The following is a 22,331-nucleotide window of genomic DNA, read 5'->3' as shown; positions in this document are numbered from 1 at the left end:
AAAGAAATTACAATCCAGCTTAATATCCTACTTTTTCTACAGATTTTTCCAAGAGCCTTTTATCTATATCTTGTAATTCTTATTTACTCATTGTGATGTATGCAATAATGGCCCATATGAATAAAGTTGAACATTTGCTTATACTTCTAAAATATGGAGCATTTGCTTCATTTTCTATGAATAACGTGAGCAAACCTTTCGCTCATGCTCATCAAAAAAATAGTTTGAGCATTTGCTCAAAAGTAAAAGCTTTTGCTCAAAATTGTATGAATAACTAGAGCATTTATACAACTTTTGAAGCAAATGCTTAAAAAAGGTGAGTCTAGTCTAGAGCAGCTTATCACCGTTTGCTCATAGTAAAATGGCTCACTAATTCTATGAGGAAGAGCAAAATATAGAAACGCAATAGAAATACAGTAATGAATACCTTTCAATCAAATTATTGCTTATTACTTAAACCAAGAAGTTCGTTCACCTTATAATGTAATTTCGTCCAAATCTATTTATAGCAATATCCAACTAGGTTCTCCAAACAAACATTAAATGTCTCTTCTACCATCCTACGCTTTCACTAGATCTAATTATAATTCGATCTTGTTTTCTGCTAATTATCTAGGTAATCAGAGTGAATGATATGGAAATTAAGCTTTGAACTGAATTTAGATTCGATTTGAATTCGTTTTCAAAAAATATTAATCAATCTCATCATAAATATAATTAAAACGTAGGTCTATTAATAAATCGAGTATACTCTCTATATCATTTCCATTGAATTTAACTGATAAACCTGGTCAAATTGTAACTTCTGTGTAATTGAAATAATTAATAAAATAAAGAGCCACTTTTATTTCACTAATAGGATATGGTTTCGAATAATTTCACTTGGCTTACTGTTCACCGCAATTGCCAAGTAGACCAAATATATTAAGTACAGATATGGAGTAGAATATTTAATTTGTCTCTGGTATAAGACTATTCTTTTCGCTCTACCTCTACATGGAAATTCTCCAAAATATATATTCCATATTCAGATCATGAGCGATGAAAATATGGATTCTCACTTGAGATTATAGTTGCCAATATTTTTATAGCACGTGTCTACTCTGTTCTTGATAGTAATATCTTTGATTATGGATACATTAATCAAACGTATCCATAATCAAAGGTAACGTATCCTTAACGTATCCACAATCAAATGTAACGTATCCTTAACGTATCCATAATCAAAGGCAATATCTACTAAGAACTCGAGTTAAATATAGTGTCGTTAATCGGTAATGTGACTTCTAAGTGGCTTTCAACTTTTGAAACTTGAATTCCTTATACTACAAATACATTTAAATGGAAATGAAATACAGAAATATGTATAATATAATACAGAACAAAATGCCTGCTTTATTCTGTATCTGGGAGTAATGATGTTCCTATGATTTGCTAAAATGAAGTCTGATTGAAGATGAAGGAAGCTACATTCTTCGATTGGTTTAGAACAAGTAGTATGAAATGATTTTGCAGCTCATAACTGACAATACTGTCTGTTAGTGAACCTGGTTTGTAGCAGACACCCTTCCAACGAGATTAATTACAGAATGTCACTTAATCAGAGCTTGGTATGTCCTTACTCATATTGAATGGATTATGGAAAAAGATGAGGACAATTTCATACATAAAGCTGTATCCTATATACCTTATCAACATTTCACATAACCTCATTTAGAATATTTTTATCAAAATTAGGGAGGGAGACAGTTTTGAGTTTATCCTGTTGATTCTCACCCAATCATTAATTTGATGTTGTGATTATAGAATGAAATAAATGAATAAACTTGAATGTATACATAAGATACTTATAGTGAGGCATGATGAAAAAATCACTATTCTTTTCAAATTCGAATATACACTACACATCATTGCTTTTTGTGGATTGCGTACACATAATTCCACTATAATGTTTCCTAATGAATCGATGACCATACGATTCCAATAATAAAAATAATTTTATAGTGGGATTAATGAATACCAGACTAAGTTTACATTGATGGCATGCTCAATTTAATCAAATAAAACTCAACCCACTTACTAACGGTACACTGTCTGAAGGATTTTCTCTGATTTAGAAAAAATAAACATCAACTGTCTTACGCCTCCAATCACGTGTTATAATCATTACAGAGGTTTCTTCAAAAGGGAACAGTGATTGAAGAAAATACTTCTCACTTCCTTAATTAAATGAAATCGACTATTCCAAGTTATGAGCAAAAATTGACATACCCACGCTAATTTGTAGTTGGAAAGAATGTACATGATTCCGAATACGATAAAAATTGTTGGTGGATTGAATAGCTTCGATAACCTTCAAACATAACAGTACAGTACTGTCATTCATCTGAATACGGTAATGTGATGTTTATCTAGTGATTCACGGCATAAACGAGCTATGTATTGATGTTTTGTGATGCCTTTTATTGGCATCATCGATTATTGAAGTAATTTACTGGTTCTCAATATTAGTCCCATGAAGTCTCATAAGCCTATATGAGTCTAATAATGAATGATCTATATAAGTCTAATAAGTGTTATAAAAGTGTTTTCATAACCTCATTTGGACTATTTTTATCAAAATTAGGGAGAGGAACAGTTTTGGGTTTATCCTGTTGATTCTCTCCCAATCATTAATTTGATGTTGTGATTAAGGAATGTAATAAATGTAAATGTAAATGTAAGTCTAATGATGAATAATTTATATAAGACTCATAAGTCTAATAATGAATCTATAGATTTGAAATGATCAAGTCCACTATTATTAACAATACGAATGAAGAATTCTACTAATAGGAAATGTTATAACACATCAAACATCATCAACGAAAGTGATAGAAATCCAATATTTATTTATCCTGTAAAGCTAGCCCCTGGAAACAATTCCTCCAAAAATTGGAGGATACACAAGCTTAGAGGATATTTAGAATGATTCAATTTCATGTTTTAGTCATAAAAATTGAAAACAGCCAGTACTATGCATAATACTAAACACGTGTGTAGTGTGAATCTATATATATAAAAGCGAAATGGCACTCACTCACTCACTCACTCACTCACTCACTCGCATAACTAAAAATCTACCGGACCAAAAACGTTCAAATTTGGTAGGTATGTTCAGTTGGCCCTTTAGAGGCGCACTAAGAAAACTTTTGGCAATATTTTAACTCTAAGGGTTGTTTTTAAGGGTTTAAAGTTCGTATTTTAGCATGTATATTCTTTTTCTCCCAATCTCTTAATTATAATTGAAATTTCCATATCATATGTTACTATAGAACTATAATCTGGATAGAGTACCTCTTCGAAACATTTGTTAACTGGCAACTAAATTAATAATTTGTCAGGTTGGCATTAAGTTGAGTTGACTTTGTTAGGTGGCACCAAGTTGAAGATTTGAATGCATTTATCGCGGAAAAATTGATTGACTGCTACTTCAATCCTGGGAATATAATATACTAGCCGTCAGGCTCGCTTCGCTCGCCATATCCGTTTAGCCAGACGTTTAGCCTGGACCCCCGACTGGATTGTCCTAACATATGATAAAAATGCTCAAATGGAAAATGCAGGCGAGCGAAGCGAGCCTGCTTATCTCATTCTTGGACGATCCAGTCGGGGGTCCAGGGGGCGGAGCCTCCTGGCTAGACGGATATGGCGAGCGAAGCGAGCCTGACGGCTAGTAGTTCATAAATTCATGATTATATCCATTTCCATCTACTAATTTCCACTATAAAACTGTCATAGATCTATTCTCAAAATTAGTATAATTCTATATATTTGCAATATAGTACGAAGCAAGGTGGCTTCTTGGGAAAATATTTTATCGCCCGGTTGCACAAAAACCGGTTAAATTTCAATCCTGATTAATTTCACGTGAACCAAATCAGAGAAAACCATCTCAAAAAGACGGCTTCTCTGATTGGTTCTCCTGGAATTAATCAGGATCAAAATTTAACCAGCACTAAAATTATTATCAAAGACGATTGTGAAGAACTAGGCTAGATTACAGTAACTATATTACCCACTGTATGGCCATTGACTGTCACGCTTCTGATTGGTTAGCTTGGTCACATGGTACAAATCCGCCATTAAGATTCCAAACAAACTTTCAAGTCCTATCTTATAGCATTAGAAATTTGCAAAAATATGCTTTAATAAGTAAAGGCTAGCGATTTTACTTATAATCGCCTATAAACTCCATTCAAATATTTGGAATCTTCATGGCGGCGGCAGGAAAAAAATTCCAATGGCCATACTGTGGGTAATATAGTTACTGTAGGCTAGATTAGCCTGTGAGATTGAAATAAGGATTGGAAAGAGGAATAGCTTTCTTAAAAGCTTTCTTAATAGCTTTCTTGAGTAGAAATGAAACCAACATAGCCTTTCCCAATATAAATACATTTTATTCAATTATCACTTGTGAAATATTATTGGTTGACAGCTGCATACAACGGAAATTAGGAAACATTTATCAAAATTGAATTACCCGTAGGAACTGCACCAAATCGGTAATGAGAACATTCGCAACATTTGATACTTATGGAGGTCAAGAAACTTTTTATAGTTGATCAACAGACCATTGAGTACTCCAGCCACGCTTCTGTGACTCTAGCGCCAAAGAAGCTGCTTATTAATGACTTTTCACAGAGGTACCCACCAGAAGAATATAGTAGTTCATACTGTGTACTTGAAAAAATTATGATAAAAAATGTTGTGGCGATTTGTAGTGTGAGATATCACAGCTACCTCTAATAGGAGGTGGCTGAGTCTCTATTATATCGTAAGATATATCTTATTATTGACCGAGCGAAATGAGGTCTAACATTCAAGTCGACGGTTTGGCATTTCATTTAATGTTTAAATGTTTGAATGTTTATATGTTGCGCATTTACGGCGAAACGCGGTAATAGATTTTGATGATATTTGACAGGTATGTTCCTTTTTAAATTGCGCGTCGACGTATATACGAGGTTTTTGGAATTTTTGCATTTCAAGGATAATATAAAAGGACAAAGGAGCCTCCTTCATACGCCAATATTAGAGTAAAAATCAGACTATAAAATTATTCATCATAAATCAGCTGTCGAGTGGATTATAAATTGGATGCCATGACGCATGCGATTCAATATATCAACTAAAAAAAGCTGTGTAGACTATCAATTGCATGCCTCATTGAATGCAATTTTCAAGCACTATTAAATTTAATGAACTATTGATTACGTGCAATAGCGCATGCAATTAATAACTAACATAACATAGTATTGTCTCTCGAACTTTCTCTGCTTTGAACTCGGGCTGTCCTGTTGCCAGTTTCTTGAAAGGAGATAAGATTTTGAGCATTTTTGATAGCCTACTCCAACCCGAACAGCCATTAGCCGTTTTCACACCGATATCTCGCCGACACGACATACAGAAAGGATTTACTCTGATGGACAGTATAAGAGGAGGCTGCGGTTTATAACTGCGCGAGGTCTACTGTTCACAGAACTACTAGTATCTTAAGAGCCTCTATTATATCTTACCATATACAAGTATTGGGCCTTCATCATCATACCTGTAGGCTATGATTAAGGAGTATGGAGCGACATGATCATGATGTGTGGGTATGAATGCCAGTACTTTGTCTTATAATATAATACCTTGTGAGTGATATCCTTGTGACAAGTCAGTTGACTGAACATTTAACGCGTAAAGTCAACAGTAGTTAACTTCGGTTAGTCAACCGGAAGTATTCTGAAACTGGTAATGGAACTAATTCAGTTTGGTAACATTATCTACTCACAGCATTAGTTGTAGATATAGGACGTACAGACTGATCAGAGAATTGTCTTTTTCCAATTTGTAATGGGAAATTACACTAGGATTTCATGAAAATGTGATACACAAACTTTGAAATTTGAAGTGGAAAATAAAACTTAGAAAATTCAAACTTGAGAATTCCATTACAAATACTGAGAGGATATACCAAAGTTGCGGCTTAATTAACAAGACAAGAGAGACCAAGGACGATTAAAAAAAGATTGAATGACAGAATGAGCTGAAGAAGAAGAAGAAGAAGTAGAAGAAGAAGAAGAAGAAAAAGAAGAAGAAGAGGAAGGAGAAGAAGAAGAAGAAGAAGAAGAAGAAGAAGAAGAAGAAGGAAGAAGAAGAAGAAGAAGAAGAAGAAGAAGAAGGAAGAAGAAGAAGGAGAAGATCAAGAAGTAGAAGAAGAAGAAGAAGACGGAGAAGGAGGAGAAGAAGAAAAAGAAGGAGAAGAAGAAGAAGGGAGAAGAGAATATGATTATGGTGAGATGGATATAGATGAGGAGGAAGATGGGTGAATGAGAGGGGTAGAGGGAGAAGATGTGTGGGATGAGTAGAACTAGAGGAAGAAGAATAGGTTGGTAACAGATGAGAAAGAAGAAAGACGGTAAAGAGAAAGTGAAAGTAGGAACAGATGAGAGTGAAGAGGGAAAGAATGTAGGATGAGTGAAAAGAGTAGAAGAAAAAGAAAAAGAAGAAGAAGGAGAAGCAGAATCACCTAAACGATACGAAGAGAAGAGGAGAACATTAAAGATAAGGTGAAAAAGGAGATAGAAGAAAACATTCTATAAGACGTAAGAAAAACTCTGAGATGAGGAAAATTGTGAAAAGATCAGGCCACACGACAAAGCTCAAAGTGCGTAAAAATATACGGTACGCGTTTGAAACGGAGAGTAATAAAGGCACCCACAGAAGAAAGCAAACCAACGCAGTTGATTTATTCCAAACAAATTATTATTTAAAGCAGAGCGGACATAGACAGTTGTCGGTTGACAGTTGACAAAAGTTGACTTACTGGACAGTCGGAAGTTTAAAAACACTTTCTTTTCCAAGAGCCGACTAATAAATACCGCACAGCCCAAATAGGAAAGTTACCGGTATACGATTGACAGCAGTATGCTACAAAATCAATATATTGACATTTACATAGAGATAAGTGGAGAGATCTGGAGATTAATTCAGTTGATAGCCTGGTGATATAACCAGTATCAGAGGCCAAGGTTGGTTCTGATATCATAAAAAATTGTAACAAAATTCTGCAGCTAAATAGTTATAGAATTTCTAATATTATAATACACTAGTGACCCCTTGGGGTGAAGAACTCGCTCAAGAACTGCTGTATTGTAATCTTTCAAACCTGCAACTTTTAATTATACAGAGTTGATGAAAATTATGAAAACAGCTGAATATTTCTCTTACAAGAAACATTTAACAATAGGTTTCATTGGGGATCCTATCTGTGTTGAAATATTACTCTGCCGCTTCAAAATCTAAAGGTGCTTACAGATATACGCGCCGCGATCATGAGCAATTCACTTTTAATCAGCTGAAGCCAAGCTTTTTATATCTATATCTTATACCGTTTCTGTAAAAATACAGATATAGTCAGCTGATTAAAAGTGAATTGCTCATGTTCGCGGCGCGTATATCTGTACGCACCTTAATATTAACCAGCTGGAATCATGTGTCAGCGAGTGTGATAGCTCCCAAATAGCATCAGCTGATGTTATGAAAGAATAGAAAAACTATATTACGGTAATTGCATGCAATGAGTTCTTCAGCTGACTGAAACATAACAATTATTTCGGTATGCACTTCTAATGTTATTCTTGAGGTGAGTACAGATTTACGCGCCGTGAACATGAGCAATTCACTTTTAATCAGCTGATGCCAAGCTTTTTATATCTATATCTTATACCGTTTCTGTAAAAATACAAATATAGTCAGCTGATTAAAAGTGAATCTCTCATGTTCGCGGCGCGTATATCTGTACGCACCTTTATATTAACCAACTGGAATCATGTGTCAGCGAGTGTGATAGCTCCCAAATAGCATCAGCTGATGTTATGAATGAATGGAAAGACTATAGTAATTGCATGCAATGAGTTCTTCAGCTGACTGAAACATAACAATTATTTCGGTATGCACTTCTAATGTTATTCTTGAGGTGAGTACAGATTTACGCGCCGCGAACATGAGCAATTCACTTTTAATCAGCTGATGCCAAGCTTTTTATATCCTTACCGTTTGCTGAAGCTGACTGATCGATTCTTGCTAAAAGTTATTGTAGAACATACACACAGACGGACAGATGGCCTTCAGTAAGTCAAAAGTCAGAACTCACTAACGCTCGTTCAATTAAGACTATTATTATTAAACCCCCAAACAACTAGTACTTCATGGAATTTTCTCAACAAATTTCACGATGAATTTGTAGATAAAATTGACTGTACAATAAAATAATGTTTTGATCAAAAATTTTGATTATGTTGAACCTCTTTATTCTTTAGATAATTCAATTGTCACTTCCGCTATTCAAAGTGAATCACTATTTATTGTTCAGTATAGTGGAAATGACAAGTCAATTAACCTAATTATGTCATATCTATTTCTCTCTATTTTATTAAGAATTAGTCTTTGAAAATTAACTGTTTTCCATATCATCTTTATCACTATCCCAGCATCACTATCCAGTACTGTATTATTTGTACTCAATCCCTCAGAGGGTATATCCAAGACCATTGTCGGTTGCACAAAAGCCGGTTAAATTTTAAACGTGATCAATCCCACGAGAACCAATCAGAGAAGCCGTCTTATCAAAAACGCCTTCTCTGATTGGTTCTCGTGGGATTAATCACGGTTAAAATTTAACCGGCTTTTGTGCAACCGGGCCAAAGTATTCTAATACTTTACTAGCATCAATGTTCAGTCCCTATCCCTATAGTACAGCACGCTTCACCTGTTGACCAGAGACTCCAAGACCGGGAAAGAGAAAGTGGGTTCGGTATCTGGTAATTCACAACAAGGTGCTTTCGCCTATCCATGGTCACTACCACTATTACTATTTATACAACGTTCTCATTAGGAGTATAGATATATATATCTATCACAATACAGATATAGACTCTTGTTTAAAGCCAACTATAGATCTGACGATAATAGCTGTTTTCGATGGCGACGGCTATTACTATATACATTTACTAACTAGGAGTATAGATATATCTATCCTTATATAGATATAGATTATAACATCGAGTCTAATATATACAACTCTCGATAATAGCCGTTGTAAACCGTTGGCAAGGACGTTCAACACTGGAATAATACAGGAAAGTAACATTATCATTTGGAGGTTGGAGCATCTTATTGTTGTACTGGAATGTACTATAACTTGTTATTGTTGGACTGCCCTTTAGAAGCGTACCTTGATGGTGGGAATATCTTGACTTATAGTTATACAGGATGATTCATAATTATGGTAAAATATTTTAATACGTGATAGTAGAGGTAAAAATAAGAAAAAAAGTTCATATATACATATATCCATAAACGCTCCATTAGCGAGCTATACAGGGTGAAAGATTTCGCCCGGAATTCAGTTCCTCTGGTGAAATACACCGATGCTGAATTGTTTGGGGACTAGTTTTTAGTAGCAGCTACAACCTATGAGTTACTAGTTCTCTCCTCATAAAACAGCAAATTTTTGTGGTGTAATGTACTACATAAGAATACATTTTATTCAACTTTTATTTAAATTTAGTTTACACAGCTTACATAATTCTTTTCAGAATTAAATTCTCTACAATTTTTATTGCGAAAAATTATTTGTTCACTGGTTATTTATGAAAGTTATTGGGCATCAAACGTAGAAGTCTGTGTTTTTCTACTTAGATTTTTTGCATATTTCAACCTTTTTCTCAAAAACTACTCACACTACAGCTTCCAGACTAGTTTTATTCAATTTTTTCAGATATTTTTCCATATGAATTCAGCATAAGTTTTTAAAAAACTAGTTCCCAAACAATTCAGCATCGGTGTATTTCACCAGAGGAACTGAATTCCGGGCGAAATCTTTCACTCTGTATAACTCGCTAATGAAGCATTTATGGATATATGTTTATATGAACTTTTTTTCTTATTTTTACCTCTACTATCACGTATTAAAATATTTTACCATAATTATGAATCACCCTGTATAATAATAATAATTGCTGGCAATAACGTGTTAAATTATGGTTCTTGTTATTAGATGGCTATATGGTTCATTAGATGGACAATTCTATCAAAAGTAAGATTCATTTTAAACTGTCAGAGTTATTTGAATTAGAAGCATTGGTGTTACTCATAGAGAATGCTGACAGTATTAAGTAGATCTTAATATAGGACAATAGATAGAAGCACCTCTTTCTATTTCACTATTCAATTCTATCCCCTCCCCTATTCCTCCAAAGATTACACAGTCAATTTCTAGTAATAGTATGAGTGAATGTTTGTGAATTCTTGTGGAAATTGAAGTATCAAGGAAATATGTTGTACATTATGTAGATAGTTGATTAATTTGGAGGACATATTGTATTGCACTCAGAACCGGAGAGTATTTGATATTCCATCTATCTGGTTGAAACCGTGATCAGAAGTATTCAGCTCTGGAATCCAGGAATGTGTACATAAGAAAATGAATCCGGAATATGAGTATAACACGCCTGTAGAGTATAGACAGTTCCATAACTAGTGACCCCCTGGGTTGGTGAACTCGCTCATGAACTTTGTATTGTCATCTTTGAAATCCGCAACTTTTTATTATACAGAGTTGGTGAAGATTACGGAAACAGCTGAATATTTCTTTCACAAGGATAATTTTGACATTAGGTTGAGGGCCCTATTTGAAACAAAATATTAATCTTTAAAAATTACTCTGTCGCTTCAACATTTTTGTCATCAGTCTTATGAATCCAACTTCATTCTTTCTAATGACAAGGTGGTCATGTGATACATGAGATTTGATACAGAATTCGAAAAGAAAATGAATGACAAGAACCGCACACTGATATCACAGAGTTGTAAATTATGTTTCATATTAATCAGCTGAAATCATGTATCGGTGCATAAAGGATAGTCTGTGTGCTCCCAAATAGCATCAGCTGATGCTTTGAATGAATGTAGCATCAGCTGATGCTTAGAATGAATGTAAACCGAACATTGATATAGCAGAGTTGTAAATTATGTTTCATATTAATCAGCTGAAATCAGCGCATAAAGCGCGTGTCGGCGCATAAAGCACAGTCTCTGTGATAGCTCCCAAAGCATTAGCTGATGCTTTGAATGAATGTAGCATCAGCTGATGCTTAGAATGAATGTAAACCGAACATTGATATAGCAGAGTTGTAAATTATGTTTCATATTAATCAGCTGAAATCAGGGCATAAAGCGCGTGTCGGCGCATAAAGCACAGTCTCTGTAATAGCTCCCAAATAGCATCAGCTGATGCTTTGAATGAATGTAAAAATTATTGTGGTAATTGCATACAATGAATAATCCAACTGACGTACTGAATTATAAATCACAACAATTTTTTTATCATGGACTTTAAATGTTATAATGTTATTATAACCTGAAAAAGGACGAAGGAGTCGGTAAGTTTTGTTGTCCAACGAAGTTGATCTGTAAAAAGGTTCAAAGAATATGTGTTCAAAATTTGAATCTTATTGATGAAATCATTCAAACGTTATTGTAGAACTTATATACGGACAAACACACAGACGTACTACGACTTTGGCCTTCAAAAGTAAGAACTCGCTAACGCTCCTTCAATAAAATTACATAATTCAGTGAAGTTATTGAAGTGAAAGAAGTTTCAATTTTGAGATGGAATATCAATTGAATTTGGAAATAATTCAAGTCGTCAACGGATTAAGGCGCCATAGAATTGAGAAATCTGAAGTACACAATTTAGAAGGTGATAAAACTTCTTTGTTCGACCTTCGCCTGGTGAGCTAATGTTGTTTACCACTCAGAAATATTTGTCAACGCTGCCTATATTTCTCAATATGTCTCCAAACTTCAAGAATTCTCTCAACGGTTAGTACATAAAGTTGATTTGTTCCACGAACCTTAACTTGAAATTCCAAGCTTATTACTGTATTACCAAATCACGATCATAATAAATTCATGAGAGATAAAACGTTAATAATTCTAATATTCCATACAGAGTTCTCGTAAGTTGAGTAACTCATAAGTGAAAGATGAACCATTAATTCTGAGACTGAACAAGATAACAATATTACTACTATTAACATACGAGTATTTTATATAGAAGAATCCACTTCGGAATGTTAGAATTGGTTGAATGAAATTCTTTTCTGAGATCCTCTTCAAACTGTCAGCATTGTTTGAATGGGAAGCTTTGATATTGTATATGAGGTCAGCTGACAGAAAAGAATCTCACTATAGTAAACAGCTCATGCAGGTACAGAATATGAATCATCAACGACGCAAATCATATTATTAACTCATAGCTAAATTTTAATAACATCTATTTTAGTAACATGCATTTAAAACATGACGTGGAATTCCTGATAATGCATGACCTGCCTATGATGTAATGGGAAAAGAATTCCACAAACAACTAGTTTGTTGAAGTTTTTTTTTAGAAAGTTTTCCTTTATAAAATTTCACAATATTATGGTAACCTTTACACGATGGAAACTGTACACAAAATAATACAGGTGTCCCTTATGAAGAGTTTTTACGTGGAAAGTCGATAATATTCGGTTCTCTTCATATTGCCATCGTTGTTTCAATGGTAAGTATAGCTGTTATTTATCTAGAATTCTGTCAGTTTGAAGTAAATATCACTAAAGCTTATAAAATATGAGTGACGTGAACATTACTGATAAGATAGTCATTATTATTATGTGTCAAGTGTTTTCCTGACATGACGCCATTTTAATTAGCCTACCACTCAAAAGCGGAAAATATGACAACAAGGTATTAAAATAGAATATTATGGATTTTTAGTTGTTCAGTAATGTAATGAGTAGTATTCAAATTTCAAATGTACAGTAGACCTATTCTAGTCTGGTAGATATTTGTTTTCAACAAATTCGAATAGTGAGGTGAAGAAAGAACGATAAACTAATTTGTCTAGTTGAATGTAAGTTCGAATAGCTCTAGTGCAGGTAATGATGTTATTTTGGAGTTGAATTCAACGTAGTTTAAACCTGTGTCGTAGTACAGGTAATGAAGTTTTAGATTGGGCCGGATTAGAGGCTTAGGAAGACTAGGCAGTGCCTCGGGGTCCTGATTGGTCGACAACTCGAAATCTAATTCATAATGCTGCCTAAAGGTAGCCATATTTGTTGGATGACAAATTTACTCTCCGCCCACTCTCTCCTTATTGGTCAATAGTTTGAAATGCATCCAACTCTAAATTCTACCAATAGGTGGCAGCGGTTGTTGGATGACAAACTAACAACATTTGACTCTTTCCTGATTGGGCAACAGTTTGTATTCCAACTCTGAATTATGCCAGTAGATGGCAGGACATATTGGGTCAATATTTTCCACTCCGCCTACTCTCTCTCTCTCCTGATTGATCGAGAGTTTCACAGTTTGTAATGCATCATGTAATTTAAAACTCTGCCAATACATAGCAGGATATACTGAGTGATTATTTAAAATAGAAGGATTATCAGTTTATACTTTGAATTCATAGAGATACTTCAATACCTCCCAAAAAAAGATAACAACTTACATTTACAGTTAAATGAATTACACTTTTACAAAATCTGAAATTTTATGAATGCCATGATTCTATAAAATAAGAAATCTGATTCAATAGCTGCTGGTTTGATGAAGTCATTGAAATTTTGAATAAGAAATGTGATTCAATTGCTGTTAGTTTGAGAGAAGTAAAGTCATTCAAATTTTAATTGTAAGCATGAATGACGATTACATTCAAACTATGAGAACAATAAAAAATTAATGAATATTTTAAAACGCCTGACTTGCCGTAATACGCTGTAACCATTCAGACAGGTAACCTGTGTGGAAATATTAGAGACATGGCGGGGCTAACATTATTAAATCAGTTTTATCGAAGCTCCATTGTTACATGAGAGAGAAGCCGTCTATATTTCACAATGCACAGTTTCTCATACGCATAAACGCATGTGTGGATATTATGTAGATATCATAATAATCCTCGTAACAAACACACACACACACGTCGCGAGGTGATAAGCGAAAGTAATGGGAACATAGACGCACGTATGAGGTGTTTGTATGGTACACATGGGATTCAATATTGTTTGTTGGAAAGGTTAATGAATTGTACTGGAGTTATTAGAGATGTTTTGTTGCTTGATTTTCAAAAATTGGGATTCAGAAAAATGGCCATATATTGAAATTAGAAGTGCTTGTTTCACTGGTACACTGATATATTCAAAAGCTTGAATACAGTATTATAGATGCTTTCATGTGATGCGATTTCTAACAATGGAAAAGGGATAGAATTACAGATGTCTTCAAAAATTGCGCTTTCTTATTAGATAATTGTTTCTTCAACATGAGTTTTTTCTCCTCTTCCATTTGAATTTCGATTTCTGGTCTAGTTGATTAATGTAACGCTAATATTCTCGCTGTACTCCACTCATCTTTCAATCAATCAGTTATAAAATACAGTTCATATTATTAATAATATACAATTGAGTAATAAGAAGACTAGTGGAGTACAGGGAAAATATTAGCGTTACACTGATTCTTGATTAACTAGAACAGAACTGACGATCGAAATTCAAATAGAAGAGGAGAAAAATCTCATGTTGAAGAAACAATTATCTAATAAGAAAGCGCAATTTTTGAAGACATCTGTCATTCTATCCCTTTTTCATTGTAAGAAATCGCATCACATGCATGAAAGCATCTATAATACTCAAGTATTCCAGCTTTTAAATGCTGTTTATTCATTCATGTGCTACTTCTCTGTGTTATGTTGTAAGTAATCGAAAGTCTCTGACTGAACTTAAATGCACATCCAATGTTCGTATTCGGAAAAAGCATGGAATGAAGCTGATACAGTAAATGAGTAAAATTCTACGTAACTTATTGTTCAAATACATTATTATTTATCATAGAAAATTTGAAATTTAGATTATGTGAGAAGGTAAACATGGAAAATCGAACCACCCCTGAATTCATTGAGATAGATCTAGATGATTTCGATGTGATCAAAACACTTCCAGCTCGAGCTTCAACCAACTAAGTACCAAGTTAGTGAATAAATTAGGACCGACTCTGAAGGTTCATTTCCGTTTATGCGTAAATTTCCGCAGTCGACGACGGCAAGCATTGTTAACATTCATATTGTCCAAATTTCAAGTGTGCTAAAACAGCTGATCAAATTAATTTTCATTATTAAACATTTCTAATAATACCAACATATTGCCATTTAAAAATATAAAAAAGTATAAGCTCAACCTACCCCATCAAAACATAATTGAACACAATATATTAGGTTATGTAGACAAATTGAAATCTACCCAATCTGAGATTCTCTCCCTGTCGTGGTCGATGACTAGACGGCATTTACGCACAAACGAAAATCCAGCTTAAGATAAACAATATTTCAGGAGACATTCAAGCGTTCAGAAGTATTGAAATACACTGGCACATTGTTTTTGGAAACTCCATTCAGTGATCAGGCAAGAAGTATAAAATATAACTAGAATTTGAATGCCAATCTACCATTTTCGTAGTTTGCTCAGTTCAATTTTTCAATTGTTTCAAAGTTATCAGCAACGTCTCGAAAATTCTACCAAGTACATTGCATGACTTAATGGGCAATTGCACACCATTTCATTTAAAAGCAACATTATGTTTTGTGACAGAAATATCTGGTTGCGGTTTGAGCGTTAGGCCACAAAGACAGCTGCTAGTGATATTCACTCCATACTGTCAGCAATTGTTGAACGGAAACCATTCAAGTTATTCATAAGGAATGCTGACTGTTTAAAGTGAATCTCACTATAGGTGATTTGCATGAGGGGGAAATTGGAGTGACCAATGACTGTCTGTCTCACTCTCTCAATTACGTTCTCTCTCATTCTGTACACCTTGTCACCTCCTCAACCCCTCTCAAGCTAATGAAGGAGGGGAGTGAGTCATTGTTTCTGAAAAATACTAATCGATGATACTTGTTTAGTTGGGTGCAAGTTATTATTCCTGATTTACCTCACATCACAAAGTAGAAGGAATTACTTCTTACTTCTTCTCTGTGCCTTTTGGTAGAGAGTTAGTGGGGAGGATATTTTTAATATTCTTTCCGAAGAATGGACATTGATATGTCCAAAGCTCCGCCAATTTATGTAGATGCATAACAATATAATTATCTATAGTTATTATATTACAAATTGCTTTTTCATATCATATACAGTTCAATAATTATTTTCGTAGTCTATACCGTATCATGTAAATTCATCTATAATTTTGCTGTATTGTAAGCTATTGTATATAAGTGTATAAGACAGTATATATTGTAATCTACATAAATAAAGTACTCAATCAATCAATCAATCAATCAATCAATCAATGCCTCACATTCGAACAAACGTTCTGTTGAGGAAAAACGGTCTTTACATCAAGAGCCACAATACTATAATAGTTTTATCAAGTTGTCCATAATCTTATTCTTTGAAATATTGAATATAACTAAAATATAGAATACTGAATCATCGTATATTAATAAATCTTGCGGTTTCACCGAGCTCGGTCAAGACTTTTGAACATGGTCAAATAATGTACGCTTTACAACGAGTTCACTAGCACTAGAACATAAAATATGATTCTATGGTGATAGTTAGCCTACTATCGATGACTCCAGTGCACACTTGTAAATCGTGCCCGGCTTGGGTATGGCCAATGTCTTGAACTAGCTTGGAAAAATTGGGCACTATTGTATTTCAAAACAAAAACTTGATAATATTTTAAATTCGGAGCTACATACCAATAAAATATCATACCTTACATACCTTATAAAACAATCCTGAAGCTACGATGTTTTCTCCATGGCGTCATAATCTCAATCTTTTGAGTTTTCTGTTTCCTCTGTATGAATCATGGAAGTCCAGTTGCAGTTGAATCAAAAAAGCAAAGAAATATATTTATACTTCCATCTATTAATCAAAAAAGTCAAAATAAAAAATCATTCCAACTATGAATCAAAAAAGCAAAGAAATATATTTATACTTCCATCTATTAATCAAAAAAGTCAAAATCAAAAATCATTCCAACTATGAATCAAAAAAGCAAAGAAATATATTTATACTTACATCTATTAATCAAAAAACATTCCAACTATGAATCAAAAAAGCAAAGAAATATATTTATACTTACATCATCATCCTCAAATAATCAATATAATTGTATAGGCCTAGTTGGGTGTAGAAGAATTAAGAAAATATACTATCTATGAATGATTAATATATTGCGGTTAATCGTTGAACACCAAGATTTAGATTGTTATTCTAGGTTGTTAATGGTTATTCTAGGGTAGAAGCTAGAAGTGCATGATGCATAATCATCTCAGTCCATTCGCAGTGTTATATGTTATAACTATGGATCAGAAGGGCAACAGAAAAATATTTCTATTTTCAACATCATCCTCAAATAATCGATTGTTCAGTCGTGTATCGAAGAATTGAGGAAATATACTCTTTATCATTGATTATTATATTCCAGTAATCGTTGAACACCAAGATCTAGATTGTTATTGGTTATTCTACGGTAAAAACTGGAAGTGCATACTAGATGCACAATTAATATAGCGCCTTACGCCCTTCAACTGACGTTGAAGTGAAAATATTACATTTTGAAGAGGCTCTTAACAGTTCAGTGATGAAATCAATGGAATCATTGAGTTTTCCAAGTGTATCTAATCCATCTATCTAGTCTATCTGGAGGTAGAAGAGAGAAGATAGTGAAAAGAAAAGACCTATAAAGAACAAGAAATAGGAGAGTATCAAAGGAGAGACAGAGGTGGAAAATAAATGATAGTGAAAAGAAAGAACCTGATGAAGAAGAATGAGGAGAGTTGAAATCTTGTCGAATACTGCATGAATTTCCCACACACAAAAGAGAGTAATGATGCAAACGAAAGAGCCGTTTAAAGAAATAATAGAGATGAAAACAAGTCGGAGATCTTTATTATTTTTTAATGAAAAGGAAAATTATCCTGAAAGCTATTTATCAGACGAATAGATCATTCAATCTTCACTTGACCTAGTTGCATTGCACAAGTGCAAGTGCTCATTGCAATACAATGCACACCCCACCCACCATTGTATTGTTTGTTAGTCAGCGCGCCAATTTCGAAATTCGGGTTTCTGCTCCTCATCCAACAACAACTAAATAAAGAAGAGTTCCGCCCTATCGAGAATAAATGTTGGCTCATCATTGCATCTTTATATCTATATCCTGGAAATCTATAGCCTATCTGCTATGAAATATCAACTTTCAATAGAATATGATGACCTTCCATCCTTCGCATAATCTAAATAAAAGAGGTAGCAAAGAAGGAGTTAGTCATAACAAAGCCAAGTCAGAGAAGTGGAAATTTTCAAGATGTTAGTTTTCTTGTGGTTAAGAGCTATTTATATTTAATAATTCTTTGTTCATAGAATCATTGATTAGTCTATGGTAGCAAAGGATGAGTGTTAGTCATAACAAAGCCAAGACAGAGAAGTGAAAATTTTCAAGAGGTTAGTTTTCTTGTGGTTAAGAGCTATTTATATAATTCTTTGTTCATAGAATCATTGATTAGTCTATAGTAGCAGAGGATGAGTGTTAGTCCTAACAAAGCTAGAGGAACATTTTCAAGACGTTAGTTCTCTTATATGGTTAAGAACTATTGATATTTATGAATTCTTTGTCAATAGAATAAAATTATTAGTTAGTGTGTCTTCTTTATTTTTTTGCTAGTGCTTCTCTTGAATAGAAAATATTAAAAATCTAAGTACCCTTTTTTGAAAAATTCTTTATTCACGATATTTTTCGGCCATAATGCCATTTTCAAGTAAAAAAATTATTAAATAGTCTATGATAAAGGAGAACGTCTTGAGTAGTATGAGTTATAAGTTGTTGAAGATTTTAATAAAGTAGAAGTTCTTAGTTAGGGTAATTGAAGTTTTGATTATTGGTAATTGAAGTATTGTCATCATTAGGCTTCTTGTGCCTGTATCGCTGTACCTGGTTTCTTTGAATAACTTAATCACTATTTCTTACAACCTTGTATTCTAGCCTCCTCACAGTCCAAAATCATTATGTATCGTCAATGATTCAATGATGATTCAATGATTCAATGATTTTATTACAGCCAGAAAATACATACAGTACACTAGGCCATGTCATTACAATAAAATTTCTAACAGAATTACAATAACAATACATAAATAAAGATAATACACAACATGCAGTGCAAGAGCAGGCTTCAAAGCTATTCGGTTTCTCACAAGAAAATAATAAATAATAATACAGAAATATCAATAAACAATTACTAAACTTCAATTCTATCACAGTCTATACAGCCTATTCTAATTTTAATCTATACCTATTTTTACAATAAATCGTGAACAAACTAAAACCATAGAAACTCTATTATCACAGTCGGCAATTTACTTAGTGCTTTACACAGTCAATTTACATAGTGCTTGGGTCAGACTCGTCAAACTCATGAATGGAATAGAACGGGTTGGCGACCAGCCATGACTTGACCCGCTTCTTATGCGAATATTCTTAGTCGAATATGAGAAGTGGGGAATAAAATGAACACAATCGTACATGGAAGTTTCGTCATCCTCCATATTTTGTAGGGTTGAGTCTTTGAATACAAGCAATAGTTTATTATGTGCTTTCCTCTCCATTCAACAGTTGAAAATAGTTGAGATGTTTTAGTACCTAAGCACATTTGGATAATTCAGTTGTGAAAGAGCTTTATTTGATTTGTTGTAGCAATTTGAAATTTTAGTATTTGATAGAACAAGAGAGTGTTCATGAGAGACATCAGTTAAGAATACGAGAGAATGATGCAAAAAATTAATACAATATAACATAGGTGTATTGCGAAAATGCAAGATGACAATGGTGATAGAAATAGGCTGATTGTGAAACATGAATTCTTTTGTGGAGATTTTCAAGAGAAGCACTGAAAAGAATTGACTCGAAATCTATTAAAGGAGAATGAAATAATGTGGAGCATGAGAAGATGAAGTCATCATTAATTGTGAGATTCTGGTTTTTATCAATCGCCCTAGAATAGAGTTGGGAGTAGCCTAGTAGCTTAATCACTTCCAATGAATATGTGTGATTCAGTCAGCAATGGCAGCTATATACTGAATACAGAAGAACTGATTGATTAAAGACCATACTACAGTATTGAATCAATGATTTTTACGAATTCTTCACAATTTTTTGAAGTTTGATTCAAATTTTCGAATAATGAATAATGTTCAGGAATACTGAATAAAAGGAGAAATTGTTCCTTAAGAATAGTGATTCAAGATAATTATAGATTGATAAGATTACAAGATGTAGGTATATCATATCGCCAATCAATCTTCATCGTCATTTAGTAATAAAATACAGACTGAAATTTCTGTCATAGTTTTAAGAAATTATTTCAATACTTCAAGTGTTTCTATAGGTTTCAGAATCGTATTTTCAGAGGTTTCCTCGAACGTATTTTTTTCAAATAGTTGTTGAATATGTTCAATTTGAAAATTTCTTTTTAAATACTCACCAGTTCAAACTGGGTAAATCTGATTAAAATTCTATAGTTTTCCATTTGAAATGTAGTTGAAACATACTGCACAGAAGATGTAGAATGGAGTGACAGTTAATCAAGAAAACGTCTATTTCTTTAACCGTTGAAAACTGAAACTAGTTTTCAATAACCATTGAAGTTATTCTCCTAATGACTTCCCAGTCATAGAAACATCCTCATTCTTTCACTAGATTATTATTAGAATCTCAAGCTTCCCATCAGTTTTATGGCCATTTTCTATTCAAGAATAGACCATCAGCTGGAGTCTAGTGTTGTTGACGACTTCCATACACACAATAAGATAACAATGCACAACAGAGGTTACTAAAATACTCTCTCAAACTAACTGTAATCAAATTAGCTAACCCACGCTACTGTGTGTACAATAACAAAATGGCGTCGTGAACAAATAAAACTCAACTGAGTGAAACTAACAAAAAACAAAACACTGAAGAATCTTCTGTCAAGAAATGATTAATACACGGGAGAATGACAGTTTATTGGTGAGAGCTGTTGTGAGATTCAATACAAATTGTCAGTAGCATTTACAAGTAAAATATCAATGCTTCCCGTTCAGCCAACGCTGACACGAGTCTCAACGTGCTTGAATTACTTAACGGGGAAATGAAAGTTACTTAGCCTGAGCAGGTGCGTCAAAACAATTACCATTAAAACGGCCTGCTCAATTCCAACTTAACAATTTGATGTGAGAAACATCTTTATTGTCAGCTGAGGCAGCAGCCGCTTATTAAGATTGTGCATTTCTTGTAAAGTCCTTGAACTTGTTCGCAGGAAACAATGGAGGGTAATTGGTCCTGTGGGAAGGACTTCCCGGCAAGGACATGGAGCTTCTGTTCAAATTTTTTGCTAATTTTATTCCCAGTTTGGTTCAAATGTGCGTGGTGTGAAGAGCTCCGTGTGTTCAGTTCGCGGTGCGAAGGGATATCGTATAGTATTCTAACTGTAGAATTGATCATCCACAACTTACAATAGGCAGTGAAGTTCAACCAAAACTACAGCAATACTTCGTATAGGATTCACCCCAATATAGGATTGTTTTTTGAAAATTACAATACTACAGTGATGTTTAACCAAACTACATCAATATCCCGAAAAAAACTCACCCCAATATAGAAACATCCATTGAAAAATACTCTAATGACAGTGAATTAATCTAAAAAAAATCCAGTACAGTAATACATTGTTGCCTATTATATGAGAGAGAAACAGTTCAAAGAATTGTATAGTTTCGAATGAATTCACCTTGTGAAGTTTGAAGAGTTTACTCCAATACAGTGTTATTTATTGGAAAAGTAACTTACATATCACAGTGAAATTTAACAATCTACAGAAATATTCTGAATTATTTGGTTGAAAAGTGTTTCTACGATACAATTTTTGTACAGTAGCAATAACAGTTGGGTTACCAGTTCTAGTGTGAGGTGTTGACAATTTATCCTAAATTCTAGAAGTATCTTGAGTTCTAAACTCAACTGATATCTCGAGTTTAGTGTTGAATAGTTGAAGCTCGAGGTTACCTATGTTTCACAGTCATGCAGGTAAAGAAACTGAATGGAAGGGCAAGATTTTGTTACAAAGAAAGTTTCGAGAAACTTCAAGGGGAACAGTTTGGGTCAAATTTTTGAATGGAGAGTTTCATTGAGGGGTATGGACGGAT

General features: G+C 33.7%; 1 protein-coding gene across 4 annotated transcripts in view; it reads left to right on the top strand.

The window, feature by feature from the left end:
- The window catches only part of LOC111057816 (sodium-dependent nutrient amino acid transporter 1), a 164,143-nt gene that overhangs the window by 47,836 nt on the left and 93,976 nt on the right, over positions 1-22,331 (top strand). Inside the window, exon 1 of one of the 4 annotated variants that reach the window (XM_039429929.1) lies at positions 22,192-22,212. The exons of the other annotated variants lie outside the window; for them this stretch is intronic. Within the exon in view, the coding sequence (XP_039285863.1) occupies positions 22,207-22,212 (6 nt within the window). The 5' untranslated portion in view covers positions 22,192-22,206. Of the gene's footprint in view, positions 1-22,191; positions 22,213-22,331 lie in introns of those variants that run through there. 4 annotated transcript variants of the gene reach the window in all.

This window comes from Nilaparvata lugens, chromosome 6 (genome assembly GCF_014356525.2).
Source record: "Nilaparvata lugens isolate BPH chromosome 6, ASM1435652v1, whole genome shotgun sequence".
NCBI classification, from domain to species: Eukaryota; Metazoa; Arthropoda; class Insecta; order Hemiptera; family Delphacidae; genus Nilaparvata; species Nilaparvata lugens.
Note: the sequence above shows the minus strand (reverse complement) of the source record. Positions and strands in the feature narration are given on the sequence as shown.